The sequence below is a fragment of the Lissotriton helveticus genome, chromosome 4_1 (genome assembly GCF_964261635.1).
Source record: "Lissotriton helveticus chromosome 4_1, aLisHel1.1, whole genome shotgun sequence".
In the NCBI taxonomy this organism is placed as follows: domain Eukaryota; kingdom Metazoa; phylum Chordata; class Amphibia; order Caudata; family Salamandridae; genus Lissotriton; species Lissotriton helveticus.
Genome location: NC_136063.1, coordinates 1,289,865,198 through 1,289,884,276, shown reverse-complemented (window position 1 = coordinate 1,289,884,276; position 19,079 = coordinate 1,289,865,198). Strand labels below are relative to the sequence as shown.

The window sequence follows — 19,079 nt, the reverse complement described above, 5'->3', positions numbered from 1 at the left end:
TCCATTTAAAGCAGGGGAGATCAAAACCGAGAAAGATTTTAGTCAACTTTCTAACCTATTCCACCAAGGAGAAGATATTGAACTTAGCGCTTAAATCTACAGCCTTAAAAACCTCAGACTTCTCATATGTTATTAGGTCTGACTTGTCGAAAACAACCCTTGATAGACGATGGGAATTGGGTCAGAGAATGGAGAAGTTCAGGGCTTTGGGAGCTACTGTTCAGTTGAGGTTTCCTGCCTTCCTGAGGGTTATGTATAATAACAAAATGCACAACATCCACTCCCCTCTGGAGGCGGATGAACTTCTGACCTCCATTAGTGACCATCAACAGGAAGCCAGTTAGATAGCGGAATAGCGGAATCTTACAGACAAGAAGATAAGGAGATATAGAGATAAAGAGATAAAGATATTTTAGGTCCCTATATCACTCTATATCCCCCTCCTCTTGGGGATAACCTCATCTATTGTTCTACTTGAAAGATTAGCATGGTAGAAACACATTAAGGATATTGGGAAAAAAAATGGGGAAATGGGAATGTTCACGGAGGGTGTTTCAAAAAATAAAAAATAGGGGAAAAAAAAGGGAGGGAAAGGGAGAAGGGAAAAAAAAAAAAAAACAAGAATACAAAAAAAAAAAAGTAACTTGGATTGGAAATTGGGGGGGGTGGTTGAAGCTCTTAAAAGGAATCGGAAAGAAAAAAGAAAAAAGAAGGGAAAGGGGAAAGAACAAAAAAAAAAAAAAAAAGGGGTGAAATTTGAGAAAACCTCTAAGAGGTTTACCTACCTCTAATATTACTACGCTCTGTATCTTTCCACTCATGGCGTCTTCCCCTTAACGGATATCAATCTTGATACTGCCGGAATACATCTCATACCAACAACACGTAACAGGGCTGGGTGAGGGGGGACTCCTCAGAGAGACAAATCTGGCATCTATGGCCAGGTTAAGTAAGGGGGGGTTTCCAGGGAGGAGAGGGGGGGAAGGGGCAAAATTGCTAAATATCCTCATTTGTCAGACACCGATTTACACTTACAAATCTCATTAAACACATCTCAGTTTTGTTTAATCTGCCTTGGGAGATGTTTTCTTCATATTGACTCAATGAGTCGGCGTAGGAGTAAGGATATCAGATGATGGGAATAAAATTCTTGTCCTGGAATGTCAATGGCCTGCGTGTCAAGAGTAGGAGGTACAGAATACTACAATATTTGAGGGACTCTCCAGCGCAGGTCATTGTCATTCAGGAAACACATCTTCTCCAACAAGAAGTGAAGGATATGTTGAGGAAAATTAGATGGGTAGATTGTTTTATTTGTACTAATCATAATGCGAATATCCGGGGTATCCTTATCATTTTCAAAAGGCAAGTTAGAACCCAGATTCTTGCTCATGAGGAAGACTTCAGTGGTAGGTGGCTATATGTCAAAGTAAGTCTAGAGGGCAGACCATACAATCTGGTAGGTTATTATGGACCTATTCAGGACGACCCCTCATATTTGAACAAAATTCAGAGCCACCTTTTAACAACTCACGATCCAATAATTTGGATGGGAGATTTTAATTTAGTAATTAACCCAAAATTGGACAAATCCCCTAACTCAAGGGCATTAACCTATAAGAAATCCAGGCAGGCGCTGGGGGTTGTCATGTCAACGCTTGGATTGGCGGATCCATGGAGGGAGAGAGCAGGCGATGCACTTGGCGTATCATATCACAATTATAAATACAATCATAAGTCGAGAATTGATTACGCTCTTTTTAGTTATTCATTAAGAGACTCCCTGAAGGATTTAGTGTATTTGCCCTCGCACTTATCAGATCATTCTGCCATATCTTTTTCTTTACAATTAGCTCAGCAATCCTCTCATACTTTTTGGTCATTTGACCGTACGATTCTCTTAGAAGAAGAGGAAATTGACCTTCTCATTCAAGAAACAAAATCCTTTATGGACATCAACATAAATTCTACTCAGTTAGGTATAGTATGGGAGGCTTATAAAGCAAATTTGCGAGGCCATATAACCAATAGGGCCTCTTATCGAGGGAAACTATTCAGGGCAAAGATCGCCAACATTGAAAAGGAAATCGCCCTCCTTGACCAACGTATTGGCTCTGAAATTGGGACTAATAAAGAGAATGAACAACGTAAGGAATTAAAGGAGAAGCTAGATAATATTCTTCAAGAGAGGGTCGCATTGAGATGGGCAGTTAGTAAGCTCTCAAACTTTGAATATGGTAAATCCGCGGGTAAGGTTCTCGCATGGAAAATTAAATCTGATCAGGCCAAAAAACACATAAAGCACATCAGCGTAGAGGGGGAGACTCACGTAAGATCTTCTATCAGAGGAATCGGAGAAGCATTTCTGGAGTTTTTTCAGCAAATTTATAAGGAGGAGATCTCGAATGACCCGAGGTCTAAGCTTGGATGGTTAATGAAGATTACTCTTCCAACTCTCACCTCGGAACAAAGTGACCGGCTTGATAGACCTATTTCAGAGGAAGAAGTGAGTGAAGCTATTAAAAAGGTGAAGCGGGGCAAGGCAGCGGGCCCTGACGGTCTTCCCGGCGAATTACTTCGGGTCCTGGCACCCGAAATAGTATCAGTGCTCACAAGACTCTTTAATGACATCTTAGCCAATGGTGCTACCCCACCTAAATCATGGGGGGAGGCCAATATCGTCTTGATCCCGAAACCCGGGAAAGATCCGGCCAAATGTGGCTCTTATAGGCCAATTTCTCTTTTAAATTGCGATTATAAGCTCTTTGCGGCTGTGTTGGCGAATCGGCTGGGACGAGAGGTTGGCTCAATAATACACACTGACCAGAAGGGCTTCATACGGGGTAGACAGCTCTCAGACCTCACGTATGACTTAATTGGGGCAGTGGATATCGCCTCAATGTTCTCCCTCCCTTTGGCCATTATGACCCTCGACGCTACAAAAGCGTTCGATCGAGTAAATTGGGTATATTTAGCTGAGGTCATGAAGAAATTTGCAATTGGGCCAAACTTTCGGAGATCAATTGGTCTGTTATATGCCAATCCCAGTGCAAGCATTTTGGTCAACGGTTCATGTACCCGGCCCTTTCAGATCAGTAGGGGAACAAGACAGGGGTGTCCACTGTCTCCTCTACTTTTTAACATGTATATTGAACCACTTGCACAATCCTTTAGGGACGATCCAAGAATTTCCTCATTCGAATTCGGTGGTTGGGAAAGAAAGGTAGGGCTTTACGCCGATGACATAGTAATTTACACCAGTGACCCAGCAAATGCCATCCCCATTGTGGTTGAAAAGGCCAAAGAATTTGGAAACATATCAGGCTACGATATCAACGCTGAGAAGACTGAGCTCATGACGTGGAATATTGCTAATCCGGGCGTTGGGGTGGCACCCTCAATCTGCTACCTCGGAGTTAAAATCACGCAAGACATTGACACTCTAGCAAAAGTTAATTTAGATTTGGTCTTCCGAGAATGTAGGGCCCTATTAAAATCCTGGGCGGGTCTTCGATTATCAATCTTTGGGAAAGTCAACATTGTAAAAATGTCTATCCTTCCGAAATTGACCTTCATTTTCAACTCTATTCCCTTGGCTTTTGACTCCAAGCAACTTTTTAAGTGCCAGCAAGAAATTAATTCTTTCATTTGGGGCAATAAAGCTACTAGGTTGGCCTGGAAAAAATTAAGGAGGAGGAGGGAAAAAGGTGGGCTGGCCCTCCCAGACTTGCAGTATTATTCTTGGGCATTTCAACTCTCCCACTCTAGAATGCTCCTGAAGTCACCAGATTTCTCTTCAAATGGGAGATTCTTTAAGGCAATGCTGGTAGGGGCAAACCTTCCGCTAGATGGGTTTCTATTTAAGTTTGGAGACCGAAAGTTCTTCACAAAGGTGAGGCTCAAGATTCTTTTAACACTATTGAAGTCATGGGTGCAAATTAAACGTAGAGTGGGGCTGGCATACTTTTCTAATTATGCTCAGATATGAGACTCTCCTGGGCTCCCATTGTGCCTGCAAGACTCCCTGGCTACCCCTCTAATTACAGCTGGGTTCTCAAGATGGGGTGAATTGATATCTGGAGGCATCTCGATAGAGTGGGAGGAGCTTAGGGAGAAAGTAGGGCCGACTCTGTCAAAATTTAAGTACATACAAATCAGTAGTTGGGCCAGAGAATCAATCAGGAAAAATCCTAATATTGGGAGACTTAGCCCCCTAGAACAACATCTAGTAGAAAAACAGACAGGAGGTAAGGAGGTGGCTCTTTGGTATTGGTCCATATTGGAAGAGATAGATGGGGATTTCAAGCTCCCAATGGAGCTATGGGGAAGAGAAATTGTGTCATTAGATGAGGACTTGTGGATAAAATCCTTTTCCCTTTTGTACAAACTAGTTAAACCCACCTGGCTTAGACGAAATCATCTGTTTACCTTACACCGGGCGTATCTCTCCCCTTTACGTTTATCTAAATATCAGGACGGGAAATGCTGTAATAAATGCCAACTACCAGCAGCCTCAGATACACATATGTTTTGGGAATGTCCCCACATATCCGTTTTTTGGAAGGAGATCAAAATTACTTTAGATTCAATTCTCAAGACCAACATTTCCTTAACCTTACCACTTGTCATCTTTGGGTTTGATCAGAACATCACTGGGGCAGCGCGGTCCTTTCTATTCTATGCCATCTTGTTGGCAAGACGGCAGATATGTATGCACTGGGTCGATACCATCCCTCCAACTCACTCCGCTTGGCTAACCTCACTCTATGAAACATCTATGGTAGATTTGAAAAGAACTTGCAATGTCCAGAGCCTCACATTTTGGAAACTTTTGATAGATTGGAAGTAAAGCTTTCTTCGTCTCCTTGGGTTTGTTTTTTTTTTTTCCCCCAGAGATCCGATGATTATGCCCATTTACTCCATGGCTAAGTATAGTGGTCTGCCCCGACTGCGTTATTTACATACTGGCCTTACAGGCATGAAGTTGCCTAGAGGAGCGTTAATAAGGTGCATTGTATCTCCTACCAACTCGTAATAACTTCTGCCTGGTTTGTGTAGCGGCTCAATTTCCAGGGCCTTGCTCCCAACGGCAGTGAGGTGGTTGGGTTGTCTTTTTTGCACCTAAAGAACGTGTGTCGGGCAGATGAGGATTAAAAAAAAAAAAAAAAAACTGCTTTTACTTTTTGGGTACAAGATAACTTACATTTGAGAGAGCTCAGCCACAGTTTATATCAGTATTGAGGCATCTACCACCCACTCCCCTACGAGTTATCGATCTATTGTCTTACATGCCCATGCTGTAATATATGCTATAGGCACAAATGACAAGTAACAAAGGGGTTAGGCATATGTCTCTGTATGAGAAAGCTTTCATTTTGGTTACACCAAATTGAATGTGCAACATGTTATATTATATAAACTTGTGGGTATTAATTTTTCATGGAGTATAATACATATTTCAACATAGCATTTCTTTACCACACTTGATTAAAAAAAAAAACTCTGTTCAACCTTACCAAATCTGGGACAGGCTTAAACATGTTCCATCCATGCTATAGTATGCCATATATAAGTGAGTTATCAGAAGATTAATAAATCAGCAATGTCACTTCATTGTTTGCTGCTTTGGCTATCCAGGAGTTTAATTACCAGCAAAGATGTGTTCTCAGCATGACATATGGTATTTATTGATGTAGGCTTGTGGTTCGTTTTGGATTCTATGGGAAAAGTGATCACAAAAAGGTAATAAACTATAAATGCAATGTGAGTTTTAGGAATTGTGAGTTTAAGGGCCTGATTTAGATATTGGTGGACAGGTTACTCTGTCACATTGATGACGGATATCCCTTCTGTCGAAATATAAATCCCATAGAATATAATGGGATTTATATTTTGAAGTTTTGGGATATCCTCCCACCGTGGTGACAGAGTAACCCATCCACCAAGATCTAAATCAGGCCCTACATTTTAAATTGGCGTGATTTGAATATGGCATGGAATAGGTGGTCCGTGCATGTAAAAATGAGGCTGTTCACATTTTTTATGTCAATATCAAGTCAGACATCCAAACCCATCATGTGACCTGTGTGTAATATATAAATCATGCATTGTAGAGCTGGAACATATTGTGTGTCATATGGATAAAAAAGCCATATATCAAAGTGACATCACATTAATATTCTTTCACCACCCAAGAAAGGTAAGGTTGTGGGACCTCTATTTCACAGTGTGATTTTACAAATATACAGGAACTGCCTTCTGGCCTGAATGTATAATAATAAATAATAGTAAAATAATATTCTGTCACTGCAGATCCGAGTCAGACCTTAAGCAGTATCTAACTAACTCTCAGCCAAAGCCAGCAGCATGTGGGATTATTTGTAAATTGCGCACTCTCTCTCGCTGCTGGAGGTTGATAGAGACTGTAAGGTTTCTCAATATGTATACAGGATAATGATTACACACTGATGATTGTCTATTAATGTACTGCTCCTAAAGCTGTTGTAATGTTTTTCTAGGTGCTTCTCCCCTTAAGGATCTCATCTTCAGGTGTATTGACATGTAGTTCTCAGGCGAGTTCAAAATCCTCATCTGAAGTGGTAATCATACTTTAATTTTACATAAATCATTCATACAAGATAAATTGAGAACATGAACTGTATTCATAGGCATGCATATTAGTAATTAGGTAGGTAAAAGAGAGCAATGCTATTGTTTGAAATGCTTATTATGAATAATTTTAAGCAGAGGTGGGCTAGCTGATTTCAGGGTAGGCTAGTACCGCAGTTAGGTTGGTAGGGCTAGGGCAGCCGTATCTGCATTGCGGTTGCAATGGGTTGTGAAGTCTCTTAGCTAGACTTTATACCAGCCAGGCTCTCTTGCATGGGTGTTTCTAACTGAGTTGATCAATTCCATTACACTAACTAACCAAATGGTAAAAAAGCAATGCCTGAGATTTTTATGCCAAGGACGTTGCATGCCTTCCCATATTAACTCACTTTTAGAATTGCTTTAGCTAGCTCTATTGTAAATTATCATTCTGTTAGAATCAGACATCTGAGATTGATAAGACACGGTTACCTGAATTTAAGGGAACAATTTTCACTGCACAAGTAATGTGTTGTCTTCTCTTTTGTAAATTAACATCTGTAGCCTTTTCTAAGACTCTCCACTCCTATTAAATTAGCTTAAGCGAAAGTAAATTGTATTTGGTTCTCTTCAAAAAACATTGTTTTTGCTAACCCATTTCATGAAAAGTAGTCCTCTTAATTGCTGAAACGTTAAACTGATAAACAGGGGAGTAAACAGATTGCCAAAAGGTGTCAGAGGTTGGTTGCATTAGATGTTCGGGGGCATAGGTACTCAGGAAAAGACAGGCATTTATAAAAGTCATTATACAGGCCACACAATTTGTCTGACATCAGCTAGCAGGCAGGCAGCAGAGAGCATGGTATTGGGGTTTGTACTGTGCAAATCATTGGTGCAAATTCAAATACAAGCTGCATTTGAGTGGATGGACCTTTATCTTGAATCGAGGCTGATCATCAACAGTTCAACAATGAAGCACATTTTGCAGTACAAGGATGACAGAAAGTAGTAGATTCGGAAACTGTGAACATTTATTAACAGATTATCAGAGTTACAAACTCAAAATAATTCAGGTTAATCATAAAATGAATAATCACTTCATAAAGCGTAGTTCGATATAATCCAACCAGGTCAAATAGAAGATACAGAAGTGAGTTATTTAAAGCTAGTCAAATGCAGATATAATTAATTTGGTTGCACTAAAGGTAAGTTCCGAACTTTAAGCTGGTGATTCAGATGAAGTCAGGGAAGTCAAGCAGCAGGTGTCAGCTAGTAAAGCTTTAAAGACTGAATCAAATGAAGGTTCAGTTATGCAAAGAAGAGAACGTTTGCTCCAGATTTTAACTCTAAGAACAGGAAATCAAGGGACGGGGCACCTGCCTTTTAAAGAGTAGACAGTAGCTTCTGAAACTAACTTAGCAATGCACAATTAAGCACAAGATTCAACAAACTGTTACATATCCCCTGGTTTCCAAGAAATCAGAACCAATTACCATCCAACTTCTCCCTGATAAGTTGTTGTTGCCCTCTTTCCCAGGCATCCCACAAAAAAATAATACAGCTGCACGGTCTTCAAGAGATATCTTGTACAGGGTGGTACATCACCGTCTGGACCTGGCACAAGTGTAAGAAACCAATTGTTCACTTACAGTAAAACTAAAATTAGCATTTATTATGTCATCGAAACTAAACAACTACTACTATTCATTAATTCGTACTACGGCAGAAAGTTAGAGCACCAAAGCTGTGCAAGGACCGCAGACATGATTGCGAGTTCAACTCGTGCAGGCGGACTGTCCTTTTGCCTTTCCCATGGTGGTTCCAGAAAAACAGGCCCCGTGATGGGAACTGCAAAAATGTTCCAGTACAGTATGGACGGTAACGTCCATGCCGTACTGGAACTGGGACTACAAGCAGACAGGGGGGTACATGTTGTGCCCCCCCTGAATGCATTCCCATGGCAGGTGGGGCATAGTGGCCCTATAGCGTCCCCTTTGTCTCTCCGCAGCCAGTCTTTTCATAGCAGGGAGCTCACCATGAAATGGCTGGTGGTGGAGGGGACTCGTAATATGCTCAGCGGGACTACGCCAGTCAAGCTCAGCATGTTACAACGGGCTTCTGCCGCACCACCGCCAGGGAACAGCAGTTCCTTGGCGCAGTCTGCGGTCAACCGCTGGTGCAACTTTAAAAGTCATAATCCTGCAGACAGAGGACCTCCACTGCTGCACCACCACAAGTGCGGCGGTCGGAAGACTGCCCCACTCATAATCAGCCCCTTAGATCCTGAAACTAGAGAAAAGCATAAGATAATACTCAGCAACAAAAAGCACAATTTAAATAACAACAATAATTATTTAACTGAGGCCTACATTAACTATGGCTAACCTACTGTGAGCACACTTTAACTAAGGTCAATTATAACTTGAAAATCGCTGTCTATGGTCAAATTTAGCATAAAGTCACCCTTTAGATATTTGCGAATAATATGCATTAGTAAATATGTGAGGCAAAATAAAAAAATGTGATAGAGCATCACCAATGCGTGTTCTACAAAATGATCAGTTTGACATCATCAGTGATCACATTCCACAGACTCGGGTGTACAAGCAACAGTGAACCCTCTCCATTTCAATTAGTTTTCAGCATTTAAACGATAAAAATTGGATAGGGATCTTGTGTGAATTACCTCAGAAATGTGTATTTATTGCAGATTTCAAATGGCTTCAGTAGTTGGTTCCAAAGCTTTTTAATCAATGAATGACCCAAGTATCAGGGACACCTTAAATCTTTTCTGAAAAACAAAAGTTATTCATAACTTTTTATCAAATAATTCTAGGGTTCACAGATTATTACACTTTTCAGCATACCTATGCATTGTATCAAGTACCTTTATTTACAGAAGTGGCGTTCCATCACACTTAACATAAATAGCCTGTTAGCAACAATCCTACCGAACACATCGGGTGAAATAAATGTTAAATAAAAGGACATTTGCATATAAAATGAAGTTTCTCACAGTTCTCCATGTCATAAGTGTTTGTTAGCATCCCTACCTCACATCTTCTAGGTACTTCGAAGTTCTGTAAGAGCTGCTGCTCTAGACACCAAGTAATCATCATTTCTGATTCCAGTCCTTCACATTGAAACCAGAAGCGACCATGTCCATGACCATTTCCTGTCTTCATTGTTTTAACTCAGGATCAATTTGTCATAAACAATTAGTTTTGCATTTACCATACTATGGGGCCATCTTGAAGTAGAGTGTTTTTTCAATGCTTGCTTGGTGCTGTCTCATTGCTCTTTTTTTTTTTTTTTGCTTACACTGGTCCACTATAAACCCGCATTTCCTTTGTTCCCTTGTTGTCGAGGTTTAAAGTGTATTTATCCACCAAACGTTCTTCCTTATTAAGAGATTTACCAAGTTACCTCCCGTTCAAGGAGCCTTATTTATGAAAGCCTTGCGCCACCGATGCGTCACTTTTTCCTATGTTAAAAGTGACGCACCGGTGGCGCAAGACCTTCATAAATAAGGCCCAAGGTTTTGAAAAATGGTCCATGAGGTGTAAGTGTAATTGGAAAAGAGTATGTTTTCAATCCTAGAACGTTGTGCGTATTTAGTGGACCATATATATTCGCAGGAACAAGAAAAAGCACAGAAAGATGAGCAAACATCACAAGTAGACAGATGCAGAGAGGTCTTGGTGCATAACGAAAATATGTGTTGTGAACTGCCGAGGCCTGTTCCAATGTCCCAATATATTCCATACAACCCCCCAGGTGACAAGGAAAAGGCAGACATTCCTAAATGGAGCTGCCATAATTTTTATGGTGTGTAGAAAATACCACCCCGTTACGCCCAAGGCAGGACCCTCCTGAGAGGCCATCCTGGAAAGTGTTTCTACTATGGAGGCATAATTTCCAAACTGCAGAAATATCTGGACTTCCACTCACCTTCCATATGCCTCGAGATAATGCATCACAGGTGTACAGGTACAGGTGTACAGAAACTGAAAAGATGTGCCTCTTGACATGGGTGACCTCGTGCTTGTACGTGCTGCAGATACTCATATGTATCAAACTGTAATACATGCAAGTGTACTTTGGCCATGGCATTTTCACCCAACCTTTTGCAGTGGTTCTCAAAGAAAGGCTTAAGAAACTGCTAATACCAAGCAAGGAGCATTGGCAAAGCAAGCAGGTTCCCTCACGTATTGACGGCTGGATAGCCATTCCAATCAACAAAATAATTAATCTTGCCATGTGGAAAGGGGAATATTGCATGAAACCTGAAATACCCACTGTCTTCTGTTCGGCCGTGTCTTCATAAAAAAAAAACCTCCAGCCACCTGGTGTCCACAGTAATTTCCTCAGACACAAAGTATGTGACTATTCCAGGGAAAGTCAGAGGGGGCCATTGTAAATTGATAGTTCTCAGTGTGGGTGCTACTCTCTATTAACAGTTGAAATCACAAGATTCTGGTTTTAGATGCCATAATGAACCTATAAAATTTTAATGCATAGATTGAGGACGTGCACAAACGAGAGGCATACTAGATAACATTGATGCATATATATAGCCACCAAACAGAACATTGCATCAGTTCTAGGTAAACCTAGATGCACTTTTGGCCAGGTACAGCAGAGAAATGACATTTAGCTAGAATGTCGAGCCTCAACCTCTTGGTTGAAATAAATAAAATCCATTTGTATCAACACACTCTTCTGCACGTTTCTCCAAAAAGTACAATGTAGGTAGCCTTGAATTATCCCGGAATGTTTGCACCAACTCAGCATTCTTCCAGAAAGAGATTTTTTTTTTCTGGTCATTCTATAATTTCATGATGTCTGCGTGCATGTGGAAAAATATTATGTTACCAGGTAAACAGGTTATCCTAGAGATGGGATGTTATGTAGTACCCGGGCACCTTGGTACTCCATTTGCCATTGAAAAGGCTCTTGCACACCTAGCGACTGTTGCTTCTGTTCCACGTTTCATCAGCAATAGTTCGCATAGTATCACTGAATACTGTCCTTAACTGCATAAAGTGTGGGATAGATGAAATACAGGATGCAACTCAGTGTTCCTCCTTTAGGGACAACACTACATCTACTGCCCTGTCAGAAGCACCAATCTTTATGAATAATATCCTAGCGGGATATGGTTACCTCAGAACAGACACAGATCTGAAGGCCTGGAAGAGTGCTTGAAATGCAGTTTCAGACTCTTGTTTTCACTGGAAACCATGATTGATATTGCTTTTCTCATTCATTCATTCAACAAATGGTTTGACTAGATAGAAAATCTAAGCCAGAACTGAATTCTTAAATTTGGGCATGGGTCTCTCTATAGAGTCACCACCAAACGTTATGCCCTTACCCTGCAATTTGTTTGCTGAATTCATTTTTGGTGGCCTTAGGACTCTGTGGACTTTACCACTTCCAAACAATGCTAAACTCTGTGTGTTGAAACTTCTCTAGACATAGTTTCATTGGATTTAAACCTGATTGGCATATTTAGTTTACTTGTATATCCCTTGTAGTGTGGTATATCCCATACCCAATGCTTGTAAATTAAATGCTACCAGAGGGCCTGCAGCACTTATTGTGCCACCCACTTAAATAGCACCTTAAAACCTGTCCCAGGCCTGCCATTGCAGCATGAATGCAGTTTTAAAACTTCAAATTCGACTTGCCAATATGACTCCTCTTGCTAAGCCTTAAACTCCCTTTATATTGCATATAAACCCAGATCTGTGACGGGGGTGAATGTTTTGCCATTGTGCAACATTCCGTCCATCATCTTGTGTATTTTGCTGTTCACCCTATGTGGAAAGGGTATGCCCAGACGTGGGTCCAGTGCTCACTACACCACTGGAGTCAAGCTATCCTGGCTGAAGACGGCTGATAGCCAGAAACCGGTCCTAGGATGCTTAATTCCGGTCCAGGGAAGACATGGCTTGGCAGTTTGGGCAGGACTGTTCCCATGAGGCACCGGGTCAAGACTGATTTGCATATGGCCATGTCTGAACTGGGGTGGCTTGGTGAGCAAAATAACGATGGATTAAACCCAGATCTGTGACTGGGGGTGAATGTTTTGCCATTGTGCAACATTCCGTCCATCATCTTGTGTATTTTGCTGTTCACCCTATGTGGGAAAGGTATGCCCAGACGTGGGTCCCGTGCTCACTACGCCACTGGAGTCAAGCTATCCTGGCTGAAGACGGCTGATAGCCAAAAACCGGTCCTAGGATGCTTGATTCCGGTCCAGGGAAGACATGGCTTGGCAGTTCGGGCTGGACTGTTCCCATGAGGCACAGGGTCAAGACTGATTTGCATATGGCCATGTCTAAACTGGGGTGGCTTGGTGAGCAAAATAACGATGGATTAAACCCAGATCTCTGACTGGGGGTCAATGTTTTGCCATTGTGCAACATTACGTCCATCATCTTGTGTATTTTGCTGTTCACCCTATGTGGGAAGGGTATGCCCAGACGTGGGTCCCGTGCTCACTACGCCACTGGAGTCAAGCTATCCTGGCTGAAGACGGCTGATAGCCAGAAACCGGTCCTAGGATGCTTGATTCCGGTCCAGGCAAGGCATGGCATGGCAATTCGGGCTGGACTGTTCCCATGAGACACAGGGTCAAGACTGATTTGCATATGGCCATGTCTGAACTGGGGTGGCTTGGTGAGCAAAATAACGATCGATTAAACCCAGATCTGTGACTGGTAGTGAATGTTTTGCCATTGTACAACATTCTGTCCATCATATTGTGTATTTTGCTGTTCACCCTATGTGGGAAGGGTATGCCCAGACGTGGGTCCCGTTCTCACTACGCCACTGGAGTCAAGCTATATTGGCTGAAGACGGCTGATAGCCAGAAACCGGTCCTAGGATGCTTGATTCCGGTCCAGGGAAGACATGGCTTGGCAGTTCGGGCTGGACTGTTCCCATGAGGCACAGGGTCAAGATTGATTTGCATATGGCCATGTCTGAAATGGGGTGGCTTGGTGAGAAAAATAACGATGGATTAAACCCAGATCTGTGACTGGGGGTGAATGTTTTGCCATTGTGCAACATTCCGTCCATCATCTTGTGTATTTTGCTGTTCACCATATGTGGGAAGGGTATGCCCAGACGTGGGTCCAGTGCTCACTACACCACTGGAGTCAAGCTATCCTGGTTGAAGACGGCTGATAGCCAGAAACCGGTCCTAGGAGGCTTGATTCCGGTCCAGGGAAGACATGGCTTGGCAGTTCGGTCTGGACTGTTCCCATGAGGCACAGGGTCAAGACTGATTTGCATATGGCCATGTCTGAACTGGGGTGGCTTGATGAGCAAAATAACGATGGATTAAACCCAGATCTGTGACTGGGGGTGAATGTTTTGCTATTGTGCAACATTCCGTCCATCATCTAGTGTATTTTGCTGTTCACCCTATGTGGGAAGTGTATGCCCAGACGTGGGTCCCGTGCTCACTACGCCACTGGAGTCAAGCAATCCTGGCTGAAGACGGCTGATAGCTAGAAACCGGTCCTAGGATGCTTGATTCCGGTCCAGGGAAGACATGGTTTGGCAGTTCTGGCAGGACTGTTCCCATGAGGCACAGGGTCAAGACTGATTTGCATATGGCCATGTCTGAACTGGGCTGGCTTGGTGAGCAAAATAACAATGGATTAAACCCAGATCTGTGACTGGGGGTGAATGTTTTGCCATTGTGCAACATTCCGTCCATCATCTTATGTATTTTGCTGATTACCCTATGTGGGAAGGGTATGCCCAGACGTGGGTCCCGTGCTCACTACGCCACTGGAGTCAAGCTATCCTGGCTGAAGACGGCTGATAGCCAGAAACCGGTCCTAGAATGCTTGATTCCGGTCCAGGGAAGACATGGCTTGGCAGTTCGGGCTGGACTGTTCCCATGAGGCACAGGGTCAAGACTGATTTGCATATGGCCATGTCTGAACTGGGGTGGGTTGGTGAGAAAAATAACGATGGATTAAACCCAGATCTCTGACTGGGGGTGAATGTTTTGCCATTGTGCAACATTACGTCCCTCATCTTGTGTATTTTGCTGTTCACCTTATGTGGGAAGGGTATGCCCAGACATGGGTCCCGTTCTCACTACGCCACTGGAGTCAAGCTATATTGGCTGAAGATGGCTGATAGCCAGAAACCGGTCCTAGGATGCTTGATTCCGGTCCAGGGAAGACATGGCTTGGCAGTTCGGGCTCTACTGTTCCCATGAGGCACAGGGTCAAGATTGATTTGCATATGGCCATGTCTGAACTGGGGTGGCTTGGTGAGAAAAATAACGATGGATTAAACCCAGATATGTGACTGGGGGTGAATGTTTTGCCATTGTGCAACATTTCGTCCATCATCTTGTGTATTTTGCTGTTCACCATATGTGGGAAGGGTATGCCCAGACGTGGGTCCAGTGCTCACTACGCCACTGGAGTCAAGCTATCCTGGCTGAAGACGGCTGATAGCCAGCAACCGGTCCTAGGATGCTTGATTCCGGTCCAGGGAAGACATGGCTTGGCAGTTCGGGCTGGACTGTTCCCATGAGCACAGGGTCAAGACTGATTTGCATATGGCCATGTGTGAACTGGGGTGGCTTGGTCAGCAAAATAACGATGGATTAAACCCAGATCTGTGACTGGGGGTGACTGTTTTGCCATTGTGCAACATTCTGTCCATCATCTTGTGTATTTTGCTGTTCACCCTATGTGGGAAGGGTATGCCCAGACGTGGGTCTCATGCTCAATACGCCACTGGAGTCAAGCAATCCTGGCTGAAGACGGTTGATAGCCAGAAACCGGTCCTAGGATGCTTGATTCCAGTCCAGGAAAGACATGGCTTGGCAGTTCGGGCTGGACTGTTCCCATGAGGCACAGGGTCAAGACTCATTTGCATATGGCCATGTCTGAACTGGGGTGGCTTGGTGAGCAAAATAACGATGGATTAAACCCAGATCTGTGACTGGGGGTGAATGTTTTGCCATTGTGCAACATTCCATCTATCATCTTTTGTATTTTGCTGTTCACCCTATGTGGGAAGTGTATGCCCAGACGTGGGTCCCGTGCTCACTACGCCACTGGAGTCAAGCAATCGTGGCTGAAGACGGCTGATAGCTAGAAACCGGTCCTAGGATGCTTGATTCCGGTCCAGGGAAGACATGGCTGGCAGTTAAGGCAGGACTGTTCCCATGAGGCACATGGTCAGACTGATATGCATATGGCCATATCTGAACTGGGGTGGCATGGTGAGCAAAATAACGATGGATTAAACCCAGATTTGTGACTGGGGGTGAATGTTTTGCCATTGTGCAACATTCTGTCCATCATCTTGTGTATTTTGCTGTTCACCCTATGTGGGAAGGGTATGCCCAGACGTGGGTCCCGTGCTCACTACACCACTGGAGTCAAGCTATCCTGGCTGAAGACGGCTGATAGCCAGAAACCGGTCCTAGAATGCTTGATTCTGGTCCAGGGAAGACATGGCTTGGCAGTTCGGGCTTGACTGTTCCCATGAGGCACAGGGTCAAAACTGATGTGCATATGGCCATGTCTGAACTGGGGTGGTTTGGTGAGCAAAATACCGATGGATTAAACCCAGATCTGTGACTGGGGGTGAATGTCTTGCCATTGTGCAACATTCCGTCCATCATCTTGTGTATTTTGCTGTTCACCCTATGTGGGAAGGGTATGCCCAGACGTGGGTCCCGTTCTCACTACGCAACTGGAGTCAAGCCATCCTGGCTGAAGACGGCTGATAGCCAGAAACCGGTGCTAGGATGCTTGATTCCGGTCCAGGGAAGACATGGCTTGGCAGTTCGGGCTGGACTGTTCCCATGAGGCACAGGGTCAAGACTGATTTGCATATGGCCATGTCTGAACTGGGGTGGCTTGGTGAGCAAAATAACGATGGATTAAACCCAGATCTGTGACTGGGGGTGAATGTTTTGCCATTGTGCAACATTCCGTCCTTCATCTTGTGTATTTTACTGGTCACCCTTTGTGGGAAGGGTATGCCCAGACGTGGGTCCCGTGCTCACTACGCCACTGGAGTCAAGCTATCCTGGCTGAAGACGGCTGATAGCCAGAAACCGGTCCTAGGATGCTTGATTCTGGTCCTGGCAAGACATGGCGTGGCAATTCGGGCTGGACTGTTCCCATGAGGCACACGGTCAAGACTGATTTGCATATGGCCATGTCTGAAGTGGGGTGGCTTGGTGAGCAAAATAACGATGGATTAAACCCAGATCTGTGACTGGGAGTGAATGTTTTGCCATTGTGCAACATTCCGTTCATCATATTGTGTATTTTGCTGTTCACCCTATGTGGGAAGGGTATGCCCAGACGTAGGTTCCGTGCTTACTACGCCACTGGAGTTAAGCTATTTTGGCTGAAGACGGCTGATAGCAAGAAACCGGTCCTAAGATGCTTGATTCTGGTCCTGGCAAGACATGGCTTGGCAGTTCGGGCTGGACTGTTCCCATGAGGCACAGGGTCAAGATTGATTTGCATATGGCCATGTCTGAACTGGGGTGGCTTGGTGAGCAAAATAACAATGGATTAAACCCAGATCTGTGACTGGGGGTGAATGTTTTGCCATTGTGCAACATTCCGTTCATCATCTTGTGTATTTTGCTGTTCACCCTATGTGGGAAGGGTATGCCCAGACATGGGTCCCGTGCTCACTACGCCCCTGGAGTCAAGCAATCCTGGCTGAAGACGGCTGATAGCCAGAAACCAGTCCTAGAATGCTTGATTCCGGTCCAGGGAAGGCATGTCTGGCAGTTCGGGCTTGACTGTTCTCATGAGGCACAGGGTCAAGACTGATTTGCATATGGCCATGTCTGAACTGGGGTGGATTGGTGAGCAAAATTACAATGGATTAAACCCAGATCTGTGACTGGGGGTGAATGTTTTGCCATTGTGCAACATTCCGTCCATCATCTTGTGTATTTTGCTGTTCACCCTATGTGGGAACTGTATGCCCAGACGTGGGTCCCGTGCTCACTACGCCACTGGAGTCAAGCAATCCTGGCTGAAGACGGCTGATAGCTAGAAACCGGTCCTAGGATGCTTGATTCCAGTCCAGGGACGACATTGCTTGACAGTTTCGGGCTTGACTGTTCCCATGAGGCACAGGGTCAAGACTGATTTGCATATGGCCATGTCTGAACTGGGGTGGCTTGGTGAGCAAAATAACGATGGATTAAACCCAGATCTGTGACTTGGGGTGAATGTTTTGCCATTGTGCAACATTCCGTCCATCATCTTGTGTATTTTGCTGGTCACCCTATGTGGGAAGGGTATGCCCAGACGTGGGTCCCGTGCTCAATACGCCACTGGAGTCAAGCAATCCTGGCTGAAGACGGCTGATAGCCAGAAACCGGTCCTAGGATGCTTGATTCCGGACCAGAGAAGACATGGCTTGGCAGTTCGGGCAGGACTGTTCCCATGAGGCACAGGATCAGACTGATTTGCATATGGCCATATCTGAACTGGGGTGGCATGGTGAGCAAAATAACGATGGATTAAACCCAGATTTGTGACTGGGGGTGAATGTTTTGCCATTGTGCAACATTCCGTCCATCATCTTATGTATTTTGCTGTTCACCCTATGTGGGAAGGGTATGCCCAGACGTGGGTCCGGTGCTCACTACGCCACTGGAGTCAAGCTATCCTGGCTGAAGACCGCTGATAGCCAGAAACCGGTCCTAGGATGCTTGATTCCGGTCCAGGGAAGACATGGCTTGGCAGTTCGGGCTGGACTGTTCCCATGAGGCACAGGGTCAAGAATGATTTGCATATGGCCATGTCTGAACTGGGGTGGCTTGGTGAGCAAAATAAAGATGGATTAAACCCAGATCTGCGACTGGGGGTGATTGTTTTGCCATTGTGCATCATTCCGTCCATCATCTTGTGTATTTTGCTGTTCACCCTATGTGGGAAGGGTATGCCCAGACGTGGGTCCGGTGCTCACTATGCCACTGGAGTCAAGCTATCCTGGCTGAAGACGGCTGATAGCCAGAAACCGGTCCTTGGATGCTTGATTCCGGTCCAGGGAAGACATGGCTTGGCAGTTCAGGCTGGACTGTTCCCATGAGGCACAGGGTCAAGACTGATTTGCATATAGCCAGGTCTGAACTGGGGTTGCTTGGTGAGCAAACTAACGAAGGATTAAACCAAGATCTGTGACTGGGGGTGAATGTTTTGCCATTGTGCAACATTCCGTTCATCATCTTGTGTATTTTGCTGTTCACCCTATGTGGGAAGGGTATGCCCAGACATGGGTCCCGTGCTCACTACGCCACTGGAGTCAAGCAATCCTGGCTGAAGACGGCTGATAGCCAGAAACCGGTCCTAGAATGCTTTATTCCGGTCCAGGGAAGACATGGCTTGGCAGTTCAGGATGGACTGTTCCCATGAGGCACAGGGTCAAGATTGATTTGCATATGGCCATATCTGAACTGGGGT

General features: G+C 44.3%; 1 protein-coding gene across 1 annotated transcript in view; it reads left to right on the top strand.

Annotated features, from left to right (window-relative positions):
* Positions 1–19,079, top strand: part of LOC144829088 (uncharacterized) — a 1,185,727-nt gene that overhangs the window by 914,347 nt on the left and 252,301 nt on the right. Inside the window, exon 7 of the mRNA XM_078687867.1 lies at positions 6,519–6,599. Within this exon, the coding sequence (XP_078543993.1) occupies positions 6,519–6,599 (81 nt within the window). The remainder of the gene's footprint in view (positions 1–6,518; positions 6,600–19,079) is intronic.